This window comes from Nyctereutes procyonoides, unplaced genomic scaffold (assembly GCF_905146905.1).
Source record: "Nyctereutes procyonoides isolate TBG_1078 unplaced genomic scaffold, NYPRO_anot_genome, whole genome shotgun sequence".
Classification (NCBI taxonomy): Eukaryota; Metazoa; Chordata; class Mammalia; order Carnivora; family Canidae; genus Nyctereutes; species Nyctereutes procyonoides.
Window position 1 is genome coordinate 16,151,694 of NW_026575020.1, and position 23,239 is coordinate 16,174,932.

Here is a 23,239-nt window from a genome sequence, read left to right on the forward strand (position 1 = left end):
ATCTCTGATGATAAGAGTATCTTCCTTCCTTCTGGTACAGGGTGGGTACCTTTGACATGGGAGTTTTATTTCTTGCTTTCAGAAAGAAAAAAGAGAGTAAATGTGTCTGTTTAAAGAACAGAGTGCCATTTCTTATAAATTCCTTTAATTCAAAGTAATCAGTATGCCAAAGTGACATATTTTGGGGTGACAGTCTGTTTTCCTTCATGGATTTTTGCCCAAAGAAAAAGTCACTAATACAGCTTCCCACCTCCAAAGTTCAGTCTTCCTACAGAGATGTTGGTCTCAGAATCTTTCCTCAGGATAGCTTGAGCACTCTCTATTGCCTTTTGCTCTTACCATTTTCCTTCCTATTGCTCAAGTTTTCTTCTTTTCCTACCATGCCTTGCAACCTTCCTAGCTCTTAGACCATTCAGTCTCTCTGGGTCAGTTGCGTAGTTTACTTATTTTTTGGAGAGATAGAAGGGGGGGGGGGACATTGGAGACTGCCTCTTCCCTTTGTGAAACCAGTGATATCTCAAAGAATATATCCAGTCCTGGGTGCAGTTTTTACAGAAAGGATAGAACCCTCAAAATTCCTAGTACGTGTATCTGACTTCACATAGTAAATATTACTAGAAAGTTTAATTTACATTTTTCCATGTGTTGTGTTTTAGTTTATTATTTTATAAAACCCTATTTGGATGCTAAGAATTCATTGTTACATGTAATGACACCATAATTTATCTATTCAGTAGGTTCTAATTTTCTTAAGATAGAAGTGAAGGTACCTAAATGATTATTATCAGGAAGCTATATAATATTTAAGAGAAAATGAAACCCCCAAAAACCCTTTAAAGTGAGCAAAGAATGACAGTTCAATGTAGAAAGTGTTGTAGGTAATTCTGGCCTCTTTAATGTTGAATGACCAAAAAATACCAATATTTATTTTCATTTACCCATTTAGTGGGTCTAGTGAGGACATTTCAATGGATGGATAACAAAGTTCTAGTATTTTTCCAAAGAGTAGATAATTTTAAAAAATCTGTTTCATAGATCATAAAGCTTAGAATTATCTGGATCAAATCCATCATTTTGATTTAAATAATCTGAAATGTGTACCTTGGTCATTTGCAGATATTCTGTGATTTAATTCATTTTCTTATTAATGACTTGTATGGGCTAGTTTATATTCCTAGGCATTTAGGGGCAGTAAAGTAGGGAGTCTGTTAAGCAATCTGAATTTAAATTTTAATTTGTCAGGAGTACACAAACAGTAAAAACCCACAAAGAAATGACTGAAAGAAGCACAGGTGAAGTCACAGGATTTTAATGACAGTCCATAATTTATCTGTTTGTGAGAATCAACAGAGATGAGTGTTCTCTTTACTAATGGGAAATGTTTGTGAATACTAGAACGTGCTAAACTTTTGGAACTGTTTTGTTATCGTTTTATTTTTTCTTGACTCAGGAATTCATTGATGAGAATTGAAAGGACTCTCACTAGACTGTTTTGTGTAGCAGAAGAACCATTGATTTTGGATGTATAAACATGAGGTTGAACTCTCACTTTGCCGTTTGTATGCTGCTGAATTGCTGTTTAGGGCCCCTTTAGCCCTGAATTTCTCAATTGTAGAAGGCAAGGATAAAAACAACTGTTCCCTTACAAGGATTGTTAATATCAGTTTAGCTAATCTGCATCTAAACTATAAATCACTATACAGCATAGTTCTTGTTACATAAATCCAAACCCTAACCTTGGACTGGGTTAGACTATTAGAATAGACTATTAGAATTCTTAGACTATTAGAATAGAAAGAAAATTATGGCAGTAATTTACTTTATGTGCCTGATAATTGGATGCAGAAAGAGAGAATCAGCTATGTGAAGTAACATTCCCAAGGTCTCACAGTTAACTGACTGAATCTCCCAACTTTGGAATGTTACTCTTTTTACTGTTGTAGATCTTAACCTTACTCCCCCATCTTTTTGGTGAAAATGTTTGCCTAAGATTGCACTGGTTATGAAAAACTGAATGAACATTTAGTAGATTGAGAGAAACTGAGAAATGGGATTTTTCAAGCTGTAATTTTGCAAATTATGTATTTTCTCCATTAAAATAAAATCATGGGGCAGCCCCCGTGACACAGCGGTTTAGTGCCGCCTGCAGCCTAGGGCATGATCCTGGAGACCCTGGATGAGTCCCACGTCAGGCTTTCTGCATGGAGCCTGCTTCTCCCTCTCTGCCTGTGTCTCTGCCTCTTTCTCTCTCTCTCTCTCTCTCTCTCTCTGTGTGTGTGTGTGTCTATGAATAAATAAATAAATAATCTTTTTAAAAAAAATAAATAAAAATCATGTTTTTACCCATGGGAACATAAAATTATATCTTTGCATATTGGAAGTGAGAGATAAACATTCCCCCCAAAGCTATGAAACTCTGAAAAAGGGGGGTCCCTAAAATGTTCTCCAGGTTGTAGCTTTACTTAAAATTTTATCTAATTAAAAGTTAGATCTGGAACAATGGCCTGTTCAACAATTAGAAGACTACTTAATGTATTTTACACTTCACTAAATTAAGTTGAGGGACATTTTAGGCCAGAAATATAGACCCTTATAACCTACTGACCTATTATTGGGAGATATATTGAGATTTTGAATGCATAAATTGTATCCTAACTTGGGGTTTTAATTTGTCTAATTCCCCTAAGACTTTAGAAAGTTCAAAAAGAGGGGCGCTTGGTGGCTCAGTTGGTTACATAGCCAGCTCTCAATTTCAGCTCAGGTCACAATCTCGGGGTTCTGGGATCGAGCTTTGCATCAAGCTTCCATGTGGGGCTCCGAAGCTCAGTGGAGAGTCAGCTTGAGGATTCCTTCCCTTTTCTCTCTGCCCCTCCATTTCCCCCTCCCTCTAAAATAAATTAATAAATCTTTTTTTAAAAAAAGTTAAAGGATTCAAGGACTTTGTTTTTTTCATATACTTTATTCAACTAATGAATTTTCAAAGAACACACTTTTACACTGCCCAGCCATGTGATAATCTCTGGTTCTAAGAGCCAGATGATCTAAGAGTTAGTGATATTGTACATGGTGTTTGAATTATCTTTGGCTTTTTACCCCTGCACAAGTGGAAAACTGTATCAAAAAGCCTCACTAGTCAAAATATATTTATTACTGTTTGTTTAGATTATCTACTAAATTTCCAACAATAAATTGCAATTTCTTAATCTTAACAGTTGTAGAGAAGTCTACAGCTACTTTGAAGTAGTCTGTGAATGAATGTACTGAATAGCCCCATTAACTATACATGCTTCTGGAAGCAAGAAAGGTTACTGAAAAGTGTAATATTCATGCATGCCTTGTATGAAGAACAGTGTGCATTATTGAGAAAGCGGACTTAATATTTTTGTGAGAATGTAGAATCACTTGAATAAATCATTTTTAATGAAATGTGTTCATTTTATTTAGGAATACAGTGGCCAAGAAAATTAGTCAGTGGCTTCATCACTCTTTTCTTTTTCTTTTTATCATGTTAAATTCTCCACTGACTCCTATTACTCTGGGAATTGCTATTTTCATGTCATTCTAAATGTTTTTTGTGTTGCTTTAGGGAACGCAAAGTAATTTAGTTTCACATTGTTTTTGCATTACAAATGTAGCTAATGTTTAAAATGAATGGAGTATTATAGTCTTAGCAGTGGATGTACAGCCTACAAAGAACCTTTGTGAGCTGATTTTGGCAGTATTTTCTCAACACTCCTGCGAGAAACAAAACACCCCACGTGTTTTAATATCAACCTTTTATTTTAAATGCTTCAACTGTACTTAAAATCTGCTAGTTGCAACCTTTTAAAGTATTTCTTGTATATAAATATATCTTCACAATGAAAATTATTATTCAATGTTTGATTTATGCTTCTTTCTTATTTCTGTCTTCTCATCCTATCCACAGACCTATAGAGTTTAACAGTTTTATTCTTAAAAATAAAACTTAACTTGGGGTACCTGGGTGGCTCAGTCAGTTAAACTTCTGCCTTTAGCTCGGGTCATGATCCCGGAGTCATGGAATGGAGCATGGCATCTGCCTCCCCACTCAGTGGGAAGTCTGCCTCTCTCTCCCTCTGCAGCTCCCCCTGCTCACTTATTCTCTGTGTGTGTCAAATAAATAAATAAACTAAACTAGAAATAAATATATAAACTTAGTCGCAGGCTATTAAAACTGTTATTATGGGCAGCCCCGGTGGCGCAGCGGTTTGGTGCCGTCAGCAGCCCAGGGTGTGATCCTGGTAGCCCAGGATCGAGTCCCACGTCAGGCTCCCTGCATGGAGCCTGCTTCTCCCTCTGCCTGTGTCTCTCCCTCTCTCTCTGTCGCTCATGAATAAATAAATTAATTAATTTTAAAAAATTAAAATAAAATAAAATTGTTATTATAACTCACTGCAAAGTAAGCTCCATTGATTGTCAGGAATATGTGCTAGATTCCTGTTTGAGGAGATTTTAGTCCTTTAAACAATCTAGGAATTCTTTGGATTTATCCACATCCTCAGAATCTAACATTGTTTCATCACAAATTTCCAGAAAAAACTTTGTAAAGACTTTATTTACTTTGAGAGAATATGAGCTTATTTTTTTATTTAAATTTTTTTTTAAGTTTTGTAGTTTTTTATTTTTATTTATTTATTTTTAAGATTTTATTTATTCATTTGATAGAGCACAAGCAGGGAGAGTGGCAGGCAGAGGGAGGGAGAAGCAGGCTCCCTGCTGAGCAGAGAGCCCAACGTAGTGCTGATCCCAGGATCCTGAGATCATGACCTGAATCAAAGTCAGATGCTTAACCAGCTGAGCCACCCAGGCACCATGAGACCATGAATTTAAAGTAGCTGTGCAGTTTTGTGATTTTTCTCCAGTTACATTCAGCTGGTCAGACAGACCTTAAGAATGCAGGTTGTTCAGGGACATGCAGTTGTGCAACATGTATATGATTGAGGAAGATGGGGACAAAGGAATTAGGGGTGTTTTCAAGGGAGTTATTTTATTATTTTATTTTATTTTATTTATGAGAGACAGAGAGAGAGAGAGGCAGAGACACAGGCAGAGGGGAAGAAGCAGGCTCCATGCAGGGAGCCTTACGTGGGACTCAATCCCGGGTCTCCAGGATCACGCCCTGGGCCAAAGGCGGCGCTAAACCGCTGAGCCACACGGGTTGCCGTTTTCAAGGGAGTTTGAAGAGACAAAGGATAGTGTAAAATATTTTCAAAAATGGTTAAAATGCAAAAAAGTTTTGATGCTTTCATAATCTTAACTAGAACACAGGTGGTTCTTTGCATGTTTGCCCTATTAGTTCTTTTGGAATGGCAAAAGTTTTTCAAAAGTTGTTTTTAAAACTGTGAACTTGGGATCCCTGGGTGGCTCAGCGGTTTAATGCCTGCCTTTAGCCCAGGGCATGATCCTGGAGTCATAGGATCAAGTCCCACATGGGGCTCCCTGCATGGAGCCTGCTTCTATCTCTGCCTGTGTCTCTGCCTCTCTCTCTCTCTGTGTCTCTCATGAATAAATGAATAAAATCTTAAAAAAAAAAATAAAAATAAAAAATAAAACTGTGAACTTATTTTGTTTGTAAGAAGTAGACTGATTAAAAGAAAATAACTTCCCTTGGTTATTCCTTACAAAACAAAATTCCAGACTATTTTGTTTTCCAGAGAATTGAATAGGAAATGTCAGTAAGCTGTTTTCTTTTATAGCATATTGTGTAAGAACACATTATTTGCTCAAATGAAAATTCCTATTGCAATATCTTTAAAAACATCTTCAAATAATTGCATAATACCATTGTTATAAGTAAGAACTCAAATATACTCAAGTTGTTTTGGACAAAAGTTTTTAACTCAGCTATCACAGTCTTTTGCACAGGGACAAGTTTTAAAATTTTTTCTTCATAACATAGATACCCCTTTGTGACTTGTTTATCCTTTTGCCACAAATTAATTACATTTTACTTATTGTGATGTAGGTGAATGGCTGTTCATCTCTGAAACAAATTCCTTACAGAATTAGGCTTGATACGAATGCATCAGATAGAAAATCCCAAACATCCTCAGTTAATTTTATTTATAAAGCCCAGAAAGCATGATTTTTGGAATAGGTTTACACTTTGTGAACCTGTTGTGATTCTCTGGTTTTAGAGATTTTCACAAAATAACGTCATTTATCTTTTTTTTGGAATTGCTTGTGCTATATCTTTTGAAAACATCCTCACATAAGTATGACTTAAGTTTGCAGAATCAAATTTCCAGCTTTTATGAATTCTTCGGAATGTACTCTCTGAGCTCCCATACTTGATCCTGTACTTTCTTCCTCATCATTACAACTAGTATATATTGAGTTTGTAGGAAAAGTGAGAGAATATAATTAGTATTTTATATACATTACCTTGTTTGATCCTCATAGCAATGCTTTGATATATGTCATGTTATCTCTATTTTACAGATTAAAGAAACTGACATTTAGAGAGATTTAGAAATATGTCCAAGCTCATAGATACTTAAGTTTGAGTTTGAATCCAGTTCTGTTAGACTCCAAAACCTATTTTCTTCCCACTAAGTTAGATATTATGGATCTATTTCATTTTAAGTGAAGTCCTGTGCTCATCTGGCTTCCCTACCAGAAGGAAGGACCCTCTGGAAGACAAGGACCTTGTGTTGTTTGTATTTATGTCTTCAGAGCCTGGTACAGACCCCAGGATTTTTTTTTGACCCCAGAATTTTTTAAATGAGAATTTTTAGATTTTTTTCAGTGAAAGACACTGAAATAGCAATGAGGCATGTACCAATGAAGTAGTTCCTCTAGTATAAGCAGTTTACTGCCTCATAAACCTCCTACCCTTTTGATGTGGTTATACACATGCATGTACAGACACACACACATACATGCATTCTTTCATTCTTACCAATACCGTGGCACCGAGAATTTGTTATCATTTTGTAGATCCGAAAATCAAGGTCTAGGAATGCCTGGTAGCTCAGTTGGTAAAGCATGACTCTTGGTCTCAGGGTTGTGAGTTCTAATAAAATCCAAGCAAACAAAAAAAGAAAATCAAGATCTAGAAAAAATGAGATTTGCTTAAGATCACATCACTAGTGACAAATCTGGGATACAAATCCAGATTTTCAAGCTTTCTTATAATCATCTACTCTAGGCTATCCATCTGTGCTAGTGGAAACCTATACTTTATTTCTTGATTTCTTTATTTGCTTATTGTGAAATGATGGCAAGAAAACAAAGGTGTTCACAAGTGGATTATGTCTAAAAGAAGACACCTTCTGTGGGACACCTGAGTGGCTCAGCGGTTGAGCGTCTGCCTTTGGCTCAGGGCATGATCCCGGAGTCCCTGAGTCCCGCATCAGGCTCTCTTCGGAGGAACCTGCTTCTCCCTCTGCCTATGTCTCTACCTCTCTCTCTGCGTCTCTCATGAATAAATAAATAAAATCTTAAAAAAAAAAAAAGACACCTTCTGTTGAAGTAATGGATGTATGCTCTTTGTTCAGTCTTTGTATATATAGTCTTTCACTTATTTTCCTTTACAAAGCATATATTCTGCAGGTAGTAATTATAGTTAGAATTTTAGTCAAGGAATAAAATAGTTCCAACTAACTATAGAAAGACCGAACCCGTGACAATATCATATTCTAATCAGTTGAATATAGGCTTAACAGGATTCCTGGCACACTCAGTTTTTTAAGGACTCTGCATTGCCAATCAGACCAAAGTACTGTGCTTCTTCTTTTTCTTTAAAATTTATTTATTTGGGGGGTGGAAGGGGCAGAGGAAGAGAGACAATCAGCTTGATCTCAGCACCCTAAGATCATGAACTGAGCTGAAATCAAGAGCCAGCCAACTGACTGAGCCATCTAGGCACCCCAGAGTACTGTGCTTCTTGAGTAGAAAGATTTGCTTTACTAACACCTAAAAGAATTATAACAGTTATAGACAATCTTGCATTTTTGTGTAGAATAATTATGTCAGCACAATTTATATATTATAATACAGGGGTTTAAAGTAAAAATTTATATCTATACATGTAATATAAAACGATATAAAGAGTAAATTTAGCATAAACATTTTGGAATGACTAGAAAAGGTTTACAACTACATGACTTATACTTTTGCTACTTCTATTAGGGTTTCTATACAAATTATTCAAATCTTGATTATAATAGAGAAGATGGAAGTGTAAACACATTATTCAAATAGTGTGTAGAATATTATTACCATGTTGATTTCTCAGTTTTATTCAGTCATAAATGCAAAGCAGAACTATGTAACATGTCATTGGATTTTATTTTGCCTTGTTAGCTCCTCAAGAGTTATTGATCTATGAAATGGCAGAGAATGGAAAAAATTGTGACCAGAGACGTGTAGCAATGAACAAGGAACAATATAATGGAAACTTCACAGGTAAATTATGGTGGTTTGGAGGTAGAAGATCTACACATTTAAATGATATCCTTTTCATTGGAATAAAATAGAAATATATCTAGTATTTACTATCTTTTGTTAATAATATGTTAAGATACATAAGATTCTTATATGTCTTTATATAAGATTACAGAAGTCCCAGCCCCTTGTTTGCATTTTCTTTTTCCATGGTTTCAGTTACCTGTGGCCAACTGCAGTCCAGTAACAGAATGATCTATTATCAGAAGTTCAGTAAAAGCCTTATGCCACAATGTAACGTAACAATGCCTGCATCATTTACTTCACTTCCTCTCATTACATAGGCATTTTATCATATCATGTAATCTCAAGGACGACAGTACAGTAAAACATTTTGAGAGAGAGTTAACATTCACATAACTTCTATTATAGTGTATTTTTATAATTTTTTTATTATTAGTTACTGCTATCAATCTTACTGTGCCTAATTTATAAATTAAACTTTATCACAGCTATATAGATACAGGAAAAAACATACTATATATAGAATTTAGTACTATCTGTGGCTTCAGGCATCCACTTGATGTCTTGGAACATGTCCCCCACAAATAAGGGGTGACTACTGTAATTATCTTTTGTTTATGCTTCATAGTAAATGAAATTATGGGCCATTTGGTGAACTCTTCACAGTAAATGAAATTATAGGACCATACAGTTCTATAGGGTGAATTTTGACAGTGATAGCAGAAGCAGCCTAACCACAGTCACATCAGCAGTGGTCTAGGTACAAGATAATTATTTGTTAATCTTATAGTATGGTTAATATTTATTTGGGATTGTTTGGTACTCAGTTTTATCGTGCTGCTTTGTAACTTTAGAAGTAAATTATAAAGTTATTTATTATAATAATCCTAAACATACAAATATCAAAAAAGTCAGAATGTGATCATTGTGGGTTTATCTTAAATCTTTCATTTGCGACAAATAAATTTGTATTTTAATCAAAATCAGAATTTGTGGTAAATTTCAGCATATTTGACTCTTTTTCATACATTTACCCCCCCCCAAAAAAAACCCTGAAAGCCCTGAAAATTATGGCTTTTATTTACATAGATGGTTCAAGTAGGAGCTTTCCTTACTGTGTTGAAAGGACAATGAAAGATTTTCCATTTCTGTTCATTGTAATAGTTTTCTTTTTGACTTCTAAATTGTTTGGCATCTCAAATGTATTGCAAATAAACTCTAGCCTGGTGATAATATATTATAGAAGTTATCTTATGTTGGAAGAAGTACAAACTATGTGAAATAGTAGCTCCTCTTTGTCCTGATCACTACATTGCCTTGGAGAACACATTTTGCAGCACTTCTCTGACTTTTGGTTACTCTGATTATTGATAAATTTTATACCATTTCACCAAGAGTTTCAGGTTTCAGAGATAGGTGTGCATATGTCATATAGTCTCTTCACATTAGGAGCTTAGGCATAGTATTTTTTCTTTCTCTCTAAAGGAATGCACATTTATATATTCTTTCCCTACTGCCTACCCCTTGGAATTTAAAATTAATGTTAGTATGGCATATTTACTCTCCTGTACAGTGTTTTTTTAGCTTAATATTTCCTAAGGATTTTGCTGTAATTGTACATGAAGAACTTAATCATTATCACTGTTTAGTTTCCCATCGTATGAGAATTACTCTTCTGTTTTCTGTTGTTAACATTTAAGTTGATTATAATCTTTTGTTTAGACAGATAACATTGAACTAAATACACTTGTACAAGAAACATTTCACCTCATACTTAATCATTATTAGAAATGGGATTATTAGGGATCCCTGGGTAGCTCAGCGGTTTAGCGCCTGCCTTTGGCCCAGGGCGCGATCTGGAGTCCCGGGATTGAGTCCTACATCAGGCTCCCTGCATGGAGCCTGTTTATCCTTCTGCCTGTGTCTCTGCCTCTCTCTCTGTGTGTGTCTCTCATGAATGAATAAATAAAATCTTTAAAAAAAATGGGACTATCTGGTATATGCATTTGCAATTTTGATATTAACCTTAATTGTACTCTTACTAAGTGTCAGACTCTTCTGAGAACTTTACATATACTAACTCATTAAATCTTTTCAGTGACCTTAAAATAGTAAGTACTATTTTCATCTTCATTTTAGAGAAGGGAAAACTGAGACATAAAAAAATTAACTAACTTGCCCAAGGTCATTTGACTTGTATCCAGGATTTGGAACCAAGTAGTTTGCCTTCCCATTTGGAACTCTGAACCACTTTGCTCTGTGATATGATGCTGAATTACCCTTCATAGAAGGTGGGCCAACTTAGTATCCCAGTAGTGTACAAGAACAGAAATTTGTGTCCTGACAATAAAATCACTGCAAAAATCATTCTTAGAATATAGCAGAAGTACATTAGCCAAAACTTATAATGTGAACATATTCCTTGTTTTTTGAGGTTTTTATGCAGTCCTTTAAATATGGGTTGTAAAAGTAGATTAATTTTGAAAGTGGTGAGGAGAAGTAAACATTCTGTTTTACCTTCTGCACTAATGTTTTTCAGACCCCTCTTCAATGAATGAAAAGAAGAGGAGGGATCGGGAAGAAAGGCAGAATATTGTCCTGTGGAGACAGCCACTCATTACCTTGCAGTATTTTTCTCTGGAAATCCTAGTAATCTTGAAGGACTGGACCTCAAAGTAAATATCTTCCATTACCTTTTATATAAACCTTATTTACTAACTTTAGAAATCTTTAACAATCTCCTACTTTCTACCAACTGCTCTTTCAAAATGAATTAAATTTAAAATATTTAGGAACATTTATTTTCCTTTCTGATGTTTGCAGAAAAATAGATTAGGGGAATATATTGCTATTTGCTCGCTGGATTATTACAGTCTTTTATGCAAAGAAGAACCTAGAAAACAAGATATTTTTTTTTCTTCTGGCTTTACCTTTAGAAGAAATTGGGCCTGTGTACATTAGATACACTGATTCTTTGGTAGGGCAGGGTCAGGATATGTGGCACTTTTACTGATAATTTGAGTCAGTGAAAAAGGACTCTGCCATGGAAATGTGTTGTATTTTTAAGGTCAGTACTTATAAGCCCTGTTTCAGATATCATAACAAGCAAGTTGAACCTTTACATACCTTATCATTTTGGGCTTGCCTTTCTAAGTTATTATCTTTAATAATATCCTGTTTTTATTGTATTTAGTTTCTAAAACATTTTATAACATTTTTTGGTTCATTTGCTCCTTAAAGCAACTCTGTGAAACTAGTGAAACAAGTTTATGATTACAGTTGGCTCTTGAACAACATGGGGGTTGGGGATTCCAATCCCCACACATTTGAAGATCTGTGTATAATTTTTGACTCCTCAAAAACATAACTACCAACTGGAAATTTGTTGGCATAATTTTGACTGGAAATTTTTGGAGATTATATATATATATATATATATATATATATATATATATATATATATATATTACATGCTGTATTCTTAGAATATAGTAAACTAGAGAGAAGAAAATGTTATTAAGAAAAATATATGGAAGAGGGCAGCCTCAGTGGCTTAGTGGTTTAGCGCTGCCTTCAGCCCAGGGCGTGATCCTGGAGACCCCGGATCGAGTCCCACGTTGGGTTCCTTGCAGGGAGCCTGCTTCTCCCTCTGTCTGTCTCTGTCTTTCTCTGTGTGTCTCTAATGAATAAATAAAATCTTTTAAAAAAAGAAAAAAAAAGAAAGAAAAGAAAAGAAAAAAACATATGGAAGAGAAAATAACCTTTACAGTACTATACTATAAAAAATCCACCTGTGATCCCTGTGCAGTTCTGACCCATTTTGTACAAGGGTCAATTTTATTATGATCTTGAAAACAAAAAACCAAATCAGATTGTCTTACTCAATATGAGATACTTAGGGACTCTGACCCAGGTCCTCTAACTTGAAGGCCAGTCTTCTTTTCATGTCTCTCCCAGTGGGAAGTTGAGTTGTAAACAAGATCAGTCTTTTGGGTAAGGGAAAGGCTACAGTTGGGCTTATGATAAGAAATTGGGTGTTCTATACCCATGTATCTTCTCTTGACCTCTGTAACCCAAGAGACCATCGTGTTTAAGGACAGAAGAGTTCAGCACAAAAGATATGATTCTCTAGCTATGTTAAATAACATAAGTGCTTCAATAAGAAATTGTTTTGGAAGTGGTAAATCCTGAAAGTGAGACTGAGATATTTCATTTATTTTTGTTTTTAAATTGTTTTTAAGATTATGGCATCGTCAAAGCATTGTGGTGTCTTTTTTACTGCTGCTTGCTGTACTTACAGCTACGTATTATGTTGAAGGAGCACATCAACAGGTAAGAGGTTCTGCTTTTCTGTTTTTGTACCTCATACCTCCCAAAGAATTTTAAAAAGGGACTATTGTGGGTTTGATAACAGTTTTTAACCTCTACATTTTTAGACTTGGTTTTGTCTTAAATTTATCTCATAACTGATTTCTTAATGTCTTTCTTTTAAGACCAAATATTAAAAATATTCTTGTGGCAGTTCATGGCTGCTGAGCATTTACGCATCATTTTTATTTTCAAGGATTCAAATGTAACTTTCCTGATTGTGTTTAGTCAAAATAGTCATGAATCCTTTAATCAGCACCAAGTCTTCATATTTTCTTTAACACACTCCTGTGATCCATCCAAACAGATATATTCATCTTAGATTGAAAGTTAGGTTTTATAAATCTAAAATAGGGAGAAGTTAATTTGCCAGTAGTCTGTAAGTACAACATAACTGAAAGGAAAATAGGACATTTTGTTAATAACTTTTGTTAAAATAGTAAGACATTAGTGTATTCTAATAGGAAATGGTTTTAAATGTGGTATCGTTTTATATTTTATAGCAGTTAACCTCTAATTGCAAAGAAGTTTTTATAGTTTTAAATGCATTTCTCTTAAATATTTTGAAGAAATCTGTGCCAGTAAGAGTTTGTGAGGAACTGGTTTGATGAATTTGCTTGCCAGTATGAGAGTCTAAGTTCTAGTGTCTGGAATGCCTCCAACAAGTCCTTTGCTCAGTGGACTTCGTTCGGTTTAAAAAGCATCTGGGTCTTAAAGTACAAAAATAAGTTTATTCCATTTTTTATTTGGATAAACAAGAATCTATTCCATTCACAAATACATAAATAACTGCCCTCTCTCATGCTGTTTATTACAATGCTTTCTTAAACAAAATGCTTTTTGTAACTTTTAGATAGATTTAAAAATTTTATTCTTATAGTTATCTTATTAGTAATTTGTGTTTTTCCTGTAAATGTCATTATATAGGAATAGTAGGACTTTAAAGGTCTAAAAACAAGAGCTTTATTACAGTCAGATGAATTTTTTGCCTCTCTGCCATCATATATACGAAGAATTAGGCCTTTTGAAGGGGTTTTTTCTCTTAATGCTTTCTTCCTACTAGAAATTTATATAGTTGGTTTGTTTTACTAGAAATTTATATAGTTGGTTTGTTTTATTTTGATCATAGGTGGTATATAACACATTTTTGTTTAACAAATTTGTTGAGTTTTTTTTCACTGGATCCTTTTTGTTTTTCAGTATGTGCAACGTATAGAGAAACAGTTTCTTTTGTATGCCTACTGGATAGGCTTAGGAATTTTATCTTCTGTTGGGCTTGGAACAGGACTGCACACCTTCCTCCTTTATCTGGTAAGAATAACAATAAGCAAGATTGAAAGAGATGTTTCAATTGGTGCTTTTACTTCAGAAGTTAAAAATCTAAGATTTTTATTTATTTACCTTTGCATTTTAAAAGCATTCTCATCCTCAAATCAGTGTTTTAAATTTGATTTAGAATTCTGTTTTTTTTTTTTCCTTTTGGGTTGAGGATTTAAAAAGAGAAGGATAAAACCCTTGGGCACATGAGATTGTTTAATTAAATTAATTCACCCAGGAAATGTTTTTTCCTTCCAGATTTTGGAATAATGGTTCTTTTGCTTATGTAATTATTATTTTAATAGTTGAAGTTCTTTAAATGTACAAAATAACATGTAAGGCTTAGAATTAATTTAAACAGTTTACTTTGTTAATCAGCAAATGAGAAATGGTGTCTTCCCTCATGTCCTCAAACACCATGTATACACACTTGAATAGTCATTTTGTATTCTAACTGAATGTGGTTAATAAAGTGTTATTCATATAGAATTAAAAGCTTCCTTAAGCCCTTTTAAATCAAAATATAAAATGTACCCCTCCTAAAAATATTTTATTTATGAAATTGGAGAGATAAAAGATAGGTTTTCCAAATGTACTGAAATAATAGCAGAATTAAGACCGGGAGATGAAAAGCAGGACATCTAGGGCACAGAATGTAAATGACATTTTCAGGGTCATGTAAATATGGGCTTGATGAGTGAGTGCTTCATTAAATTTTGTGCCGGGATGTCTCTCTTATTTCACTCTATTCCTGTTCCTGAGGAATTGAAAACCATTCCCTATTTGAAACAGCTTGATCTTGGTTGGGGAAAGACAGGTAAAAAGTTGTCACAGCAGTACTAATTGCTGAATAAAGTTTAGCACAGCAAACACTTGGAACCTTTATGAATTCAATGCTTCAATGAATGCTTCAATGAATTCATTTCTGAAGCAGGGAAGTATTAAGGAATGATTGTTCAGAAGACTGCTGACTTAATGGCTTGAAGAATAATTTGAGAATTAATCTGTAATTCATACCTTCTCCAAGTTTTAAGACTTGAAAATCTGAAATTTTATAATTCTGTTCATGATTGGTTGCTGATTTTATCCCAAATAGGGACATAAATCTCAGAGAACTAATCTATATCAGTGTTTCTTTAATATTTACATTCTTAGAAGTATGCTATATTAGAGGTTGAGGGAGAAGAGAAAAGAAGGAATTAAAGAGTCTAGGTTACCTTCTGTTCTTTTCTAGACCTTTCCTCTGAGATTCCTTGGGGAAACCAGATTAAGGAACTCATTTGTAGCATTTGATTAATTTAGGAGTATCTAAAAAGCAACCCAGGTAGCAGGTTCTGCCAAACCTTAAAAAGAGATTCTTTTTTTTTTTTAATTTTTATTTATTTATGATAGTCCAGAGAGAGAGAGAGAGAGAGAGAGAGAGAGAGAGAGGCAGAGACATAGGCAGAGGGAGAAGCAGGCTCCATGTACTGGGAGCCCAATGTGGGATTTGATCCCGGGTCTCCAGGATCGCACCCTGGACCAAAGGCAGGCGCCAGACCGCTGTGCCACCCAGGGATCCCCTTAAAAAGAGATTCTAATGAAATTGCACAAGTTAAAGAAATTTGAAATAGGGAAGTTTTATGTTTCCTCTTTCTTTTCATGTCCATGAGAAACCTTTATGAAATGACATTTATAAAATGTCTTAATGTGAAGCATTATTTAGTTCCTTCGATCCATGGAGGACTTAGAAACGTACAATCATTTATTATTAAATTCATTTGAGTGAAAAATCAGGTCTTTGCCATAAATTAAGCAGCTACTTCTGCTGGGGGATCAAAGTGCAGATGTAATAGAGTGTGGTTAGGCTTTTCATAAGTGTGGAAGGAATTCCTCAAGAGTTACTTGAAGAAACATGTTATACTCTCATTAAAGTCAACACTGTATGTATTATACTAGTTTAGCAAGTATATAGATTTAATCAAGGAGCATCTAAAACAGTGTTGCATTTTACATGAGAGCTATATAAAAATTTTGTGGCACAGTGCCTTGGTGGCACATTGAGTTATTTGCCTGACTCTTGGTTTTGGCTCAGGTCATGATATTAGGTTGTGAGATTTAGCCCCACTCCATGTGTAGCATGAATTCTGTCAAAGTTTCTTTCTCCCTCTCCCTCTGCCACTCTTCCCCTTGCGTGCACACTCTGTCTCTTAAATAGATAAATCAATCAACATAATAAATAAATAAAAGTTTTGTGGTGTTATCACTGCTGATAATAAACTGGGGTCCAGAATGGATCAGACTACTTTTTCAGCATTAAGTAAATTTGATTTTTGTTTGTGAGCAGCATTTAGAATTATTTTAAATGTGCTAAAATTAAATACAAGTAAAATAACCATATCTGCATTTTGAATATATGTTACTGGCTGTACTGGGGGAGATAGGTTGAAAGTGGGAGAAAAAGAAGATAGGGCAGTTATGATAACCCTTCAGAAAGATACAGGCTTCCATGGAGATAGCAAGAAGTATGGAGAGCAGGGGAAATTACAAAAAAGAATTTGCAGAGAGACGTCAAACAGAATGGAACTAAAAGATGGTATAAATTTTTAGTATTTCAGAAGAGTGATTGGAGTAGTAGTAGCATTCGGATGAAACAGGATACATCTTAGAGAAATGTGAATAGTACAATCGCAAAGATACTGTGATTTAGTTATGGGGGAAAGAGCCAAAGATAACTGTTGGATTTTGATTAGAGTGAGTAGATGCTGATACCATTACTTTTTTTTTTTAAAGGTTTTATTTATTTATTCATGAGAGACAGAGAGAGAGAGAGAGAGAGAGAGAGGGGCAGAGACACAGGCAGAGGGAGAAACAGGCTCCATGCAGGGAGCCCAACGCGGGACTCGATCCCAGGTCTTCAGGATCAGGCCCTGGGCTGAAGGCCGCGCTAAACCGCTGAGCCATCCGGGCTGCCTGATGCTGATACCATTACTGAAGAGAAAACAGTTTTGTATTATAAGTATCTGAAAAGAGAAATTTAAAAAGATGTACTATATTGCAGGGTAGATGACATCTTCACCTGATTTGGGTGGGTTACTCATGCCAGTGGTTGGACAGAAAGAAAAGGGAAATTTACAAAGGACTAAGAACACCCACTCCCCCTCCCTCCCTCCCTTCCTTCCTTTCTTTTTCTCTCTCTTTAGAGAGAGAGAATGAGAACATGCCTGTGACAGGACAGGTGGAGGGGCAGAGGGAGAGAGGTAGAGAGAATCTTAAGCAGGCTCCACACCCAGTACGTGATCTGATGACCCTAATTGGGATCATGACCAGAGCCAAAACCAAGAGTCAGTCACTTAACCACTGAACCACCCAGCTGCAGTGCCCTATTTCTCTCCTCCTTTCTTCCCTCCCTCCTCCCCCCCCTTTCCTTTCTTCCTCTCTCCCTCCCTCCTCCCCCTTCCTTTCCTTTCTTTTCTTCTCTTCCTTCCTTCCTACCTTCCTTTCCTTTCCTTCCCTTTTTTTCCTTCCCTTCAGGCTGACTGGCTGGCTTGCTTTCTTGCTTTATTTTTTGCATCAGTTTTAGGGTTGCAGAAAGGATAAAGTTTTCATGTACCATTTTACACACACAAACACAGAGTTTTCCTTTTGTTTATTAAGGCATAATTGATATTAAATATTATTTTAGTTTTAGATGTACAATATGATAATAGTTTCACTATTATTAACATCTTACTTTGGTATAGTACATTTGTTACAATTAAGGAGCCAGTATTGATACATTATTAACTAAAGCCAATTGTTTACATTAGAGTTCATTTTTTATTTTACAGTTCTATGGTTTTTTTTTTTTTAAGATTTTATTTATTTATTCATGAAAGACACATAGAGAGAGAGGCAGAGACATAGGCAGAGGGAGAAGTAGGCTCCATGCAGGAAGCCTGATCTGGAACTTGATCCCGGGACTCCAGGATCCCACTCTGAGCCAAAGGCAAGTGCTCAACCACTGAGCCACCCAGGTGTCCCTAGTTCTATGGGATTTGACAAATAGATAATGTTATGTATCCTCCACTATAGTATCATATGGAATAATTTCACTGCCCTAAAAATTGCCTGTGTTCTACCTATTTACTGCTACCTTCCACCTCCCCTCCACCCATAAACCCTTAGTAACCACTGATCCTTTTATTGTCTCTGTAAGTTTTGGCTTTTCCAAAATGTTACATAGTTGGATTTGTATATTATATGTTTACTCCCTGGCTTCTTTCACTTAACAATATGCATTTAAAATTCCTCCATGAAAAAAAAAAATTCCTCCATGTCTTTTTATGGCTTGCTGCTTCATTTCTTTTTAATGCGAATAATATTCCATTTTCTGGATGTACCACCAGAGTTTGTTTCTTCCTCTGCCTGTATCTCTGACTCTCTCTTTGTGTCTCTCATGAATAAATGAATAAAATCTTAAAAAAAAAAAATTTAAAAAGCCGGATGCCTGGGTGGCTTAGCGGTTGAGCATCTGCCTTTAGCCCAGGGCGTGATCCTGGGGTGCTGGATCGAGTCCCACATCGGGCTCCCTGCATGGAGCCTGCTTCACCCTCTGCCTGTGTCTCTGCCTCTCTCTCTCTCTTTCTCTCTCTCTGTGTCTCTCATGAATAAATAAATAAAATCTTTAAAAAAAAACTGCTATGAACATTTTGCCTGTATAAAAATTTTCAACTCATTTGGGCAATTATTAGAGACATGATTCATGGATTGTGTATATTAATTACTGGTATACAGGAAAGCAGTTAACTTGTATATTAACTTTGTGTACTACAACCTTGCTATAACAATGTTCCAGGACTTTTTTGTTTGTTCTTTAGGCTTTCCTACATTGATAATCATCTCATCTGCAAATAAAATTTTGTTTCTTTCTTCTTAATCTGTATATCCTTTCATTTTCTTTTTGTACTGCATTAACTAGGTCTTCCAGTATGATGTTGAATAGGAGTGGTGAGGAGACATTATGCTTTGTTCCTAGTCTTAGTGGGAAACATCTGGTTTCTCACCATTAAGTATTATGTTAGCTGTAGGTTACAGCAAATGTACTTTATTGAGTTGATAAAACTTCATCTCTATTCCTAGTTTGCCCAGGGTTTTATCATGCATAAATGTTACTTTTGTCAAAAGAATACTTTTTTAGACAGTAGTGATCAGAAATGAATGAAAGACCAATATATCAAACAAATTCAGTATGTAAAGGCTTGGGGAACAGTATGTTAATGTTAAAAAGAAATAGAAAGAAAGACTTAGCATATGACATTTCCATTTGACCAGATTTAGTTTTTAGAGCTTTTCATTTAGACATAGGCTTTACTTCCAGAATTCCTTAAGTATAATGGGGATTGTGGAGAAAAATGATCATCTTCCAAAAATAGTTTTTAGAATTGAGCAAAAGGAAAATGTAAGGTATCACTGGTCTTTATTTTTCAATTGCCTGGTTGGGATGGAAGTCAGATTGCAAGGAGTTCACACTACTGTTACTACTATTAATACAATAACAAACGTGATCATTGTCCTTACAGTAATACTAGCAAAAGTCAATTTTATTATTTTTTAATCCTTATTTGGTGTTTATTTTTATGGTTTACATACCTCCAGGAAGATTTTGCATTCCCATCATATTTGACCCCAGCCATAGATTTGCTTTGACCAATGAAATGTGAGTATAAGTGATAGCTACCGCTTCCTGGCAGGAGCTGCAAGGTTTGTCATACTCTTTCACCTGTCTGTTGTATGAAGATGGAGCCTGAAACTCTATGATGAGCAGATTCCCTTTGCCATGCTGTGATGGATATGTATAGTCAGGGAGAAGTAAACTGTTATTTTAAGCTATGTAGATTTTTGGATTGTTTGTTATTGTAGCTTTACCTGAATGATAGGCTAGCTAACAGTACTGAATGTTTACTGTGTGCCAGGCTGTGTGCTCAGCACTTTACATGAATTATCTCATGTATTCCTCCCAAGAGGAAAGTAATCAATAACCAGATATGGAGGAAAAAAATTCATCAGTAAGTATCGACTATCCACTTGTAAACTTTGGCAATTTTGGAACAGATCAAAATAGCCAGGAGCAAAGCAGAATCAAATAAAAGTTTAAAAATTTGATCTGTGTTATTAAGAAGCTAGTCTAAATAATTCGTTTATATTTTGGAGGAAATATAAGCTACTCTAAATAATTTGTTTATATTTTTAAAACTTAACATTTTCTTGGTGCTAGATGACCAAGGAATGTATCCTTTTTGATCACCACTCTTTTTGCTTTGTATCTGTGAGATGTGATTGTATTTGGAAAGTCCTAATTACACTTCTTTTGATTTATGAGCCTTTATTATCACTTAGGAATGTGATACTAGCATTCTCACGTCATATATTTGTGCTAATGAAACTGGCACATTTTCTATGTACATATATAACTCTTCAATCAAGAAAACAAGTGACCATGTTAGGAGATTAGTCTGGTCAGAATTTAACTATCCTTTTGACAATAATTTTCAGTAAAATAGGTGAAAAAGAAATAAAAACAAAAGGAAGAATGGGATGTCTGGGTAGCTCAGCGGTTCAGCACCTGCCTTCAGCCCAGGGCGTGATCCTGGAGACCGGGGATCGAGTTCCATATTGGGCTCCCTGCATGAAGCCTGCTTCTCCCTCTGCCTATGTCTCTGCCTCTCTCTCTCTATGTGTCTCTCATGAATTTAAAAAAAAAAAAAAAGGAAAAGATTTAACTCATTCTTTATCATGGTACTCTTTACTATAAATTATGGCTTAAAAATGAAATAGGGAAATTTTTCCTGTTTAAATAAGCAACATTTCCCAGTTAGGTCCTTCTCAGTATAGAAGTTAACTCTTTTAGAAGTTTTAATTAGAACTCATTGTACAACTAAATAGTGATCTCAGAGTGTTACTATATTTCCTACAATATTAGATACTTGTATATCTGCCTTTAAAATGGAAAGATTGTCTTGGGGCATCGGGTTGGCTCAGACAGTAGAGCCTCTGACCCTTTATCTCAGGGTTGTAAGTTCGAGCCCCACATTGGGTGCGGCGCCTACTTAAAATAAAAAAATAAAATGAAAAAATTGTCTTGGTTTTTAAGTTTGTTAATAATTTTGTTTATATTTTAGGTATAATTGAAAAGTTATAACTTAATTCAGATGGCCTGAAGGTCCTCATTACTTCTTTAAACATCAGAAGTAAAAGTCGTTGCTTGATCCTCATTAAATTTAATGAAAATCAATAGAGAAAAATGACCATCAAGTTTGGGTAGTTGGGCTACCAATTTGATGGTAGTTTGGGCTACCATCAAATATTCTAAGTTGATTTGAAAACAGTGGAAATCTAGTAGTTTTCCGAGAACAGATATCTAGCCACAAAGTTAGATACTGTTTATGCAGAATTACTGATTACTAACCAGACAGTAAGGGAATGGAAAGTGAATGGATTTTTTTCTCAGAGGTCAAGGGGAGTTAATTGGGCCTCTAGGTTCGTTGTTTTTTTTTAATTGTCGTAGTCAACAAATGGGCTTCAGGAAGTCTGTTAATGCCCTGAAACTACACATATTATGTTTCGTTGCAAATATGCATTTTTCTTGTCAAAAAGGACCTATTAGATTCACCAGTGACTAACCCTTAAGAACCACTCTTCCAGAACTTTTTTCCTAAGTATGTCTATATTTGGCTGCCACTAGGTGGCATTACTAATACAACTAATGTACAGTACTATATTTGCAAGTTCTCTTCTAGATAAATATGAAACCCTCAAAAAGTTCTACTTAGGGATGCCTGGGTGGCTCAATGGTTTGGAAAGGTTTGGAAAATCCTAATTACACTTCTTTTGATTCCTAATTGGTTTCCAGTGGCTCAGAGGCATCTGCCTCTGGCTCGGGGCATAATCCTGGGGTCCTGGGATTGGGCTCCCAGTGAGGAGCCTGATTCTCCCCCTGCCTATGTCTCTGCCTCTCTTTCTGTCTCTCATGAATAAATAAATAAAATATTTAAGAAAAAAAAAGTTCCACTTAGATTAGAGTCATATTCTATTATTTATCTATATTTACACTTACATAATATCAATTAATGCACGTGAGTGGAAAATAAATTTTCTTAAGAGTTTTCTGTATTCATTAATTAGTTTAACAATTATTATCCTTTCCTTCCATCATAACATAAATATTTACAGGTAGGACATACTTCCTTGACATGCTCAGTTTCAGATATAATGCCAATTCCATTCTTTTCTTTATTATTTAAGAATATGCAAGTGATTGAAGGTGATTTTGTTATGGGACTAAAGTCTTTCATTCCTATCATGGAAAGTGATAAAGATATTCAGAGTCAAGCAGCTGGGTTTGAATGCCTAATAAAATATTACTAACTGTGATATTTGGCAAGTTTCTTAACTTTTAAACCTTAGTTTATTCAGCTGAAAATGGGAATGATAATAATAGTACTTATTGAATAAGCCTGTTTTGAGGATTAGATGAAATAACACATGTACTCTTCAGTTCAGTGGCTAATATATATATAAGGTTTTCAATAAGTGATGACTACTATTATCATTATTCTTACTCTAATTTTACTTAAAAAGCAGTCATTTCATTTTACATACTTTAGCTATTATTTTTAAGAAATTTTAAGGGGATCCCTGGGTGGCGCAGCGGTTTGGCGCCTGCCTTTGGCCCAGGGCGCGATCCTGGAGACCCGGGATCGAGTCCCACGTCGGGCTCTCGGTGCATGGAGCCTGCTTCTCCCTCTGCCTGTGTCTCTGCCTCTCTCTCTCTCTCACTGTGTGCCTATCATAAATAAATAAAATTTAAAAAAAAAAATTTAAGCAACATTTCCCACAGTTGATTTTAAAGTAGCATTATGTTAGCATAGTTGAAAACCACTGATCATTGTTCCATTTTCAGTGATGATAGGTTAGGCAATTTAGATCAGTTCTCTCAGGAAAGAATCTTTAAAAGGTTGATATTAAAGAGGAAGCCTACAGAGGTGGTACTGGACAATGATATGCCTCAATAAACCTGCAGGCTTTGGATTGGAACCCTAAGGGGCCACATTTTAAAGTAAGGATGGGGCAGCCCTGGTGGCTCAGCAGTTTAGCGCCGCCT

General features: G+C 35.3%; 1 protein-coding gene across 2 annotated transcripts in view; it reads left to right on the plus strand.

Annotated features, from left to right (window-relative positions):
- VMP1 (vacuole membrane protein 1) overlaps positions 1–23,239 on the plus strand; it is a 142,441-nt gene that overhangs the window by 10,701 nt on the left and 108,501 nt on the right. For both annotated transcript variants that reach the window (XM_055327356.1, XM_055327364.1), the window contains exons 2-5: positions 8,329–8,430; positions 10,973–11,108; positions 12,675–12,765; positions 14,002–14,112. In XM_055327356.1, the coding sequence (XP_055183331.1) occupies positions 8,355–8,430; positions 10,973–11,108; positions 12,675–12,765; positions 14,002–14,112 (414 nt within the window). In that variant the 5' untranslated portion in view covers positions 8,329–8,354. The remainder of the gene's footprint in view (positions 1–8,328; positions 8,431–10,972; positions 11,109–12,674; positions 12,766–14,001; positions 14,113–23,239) is intronic.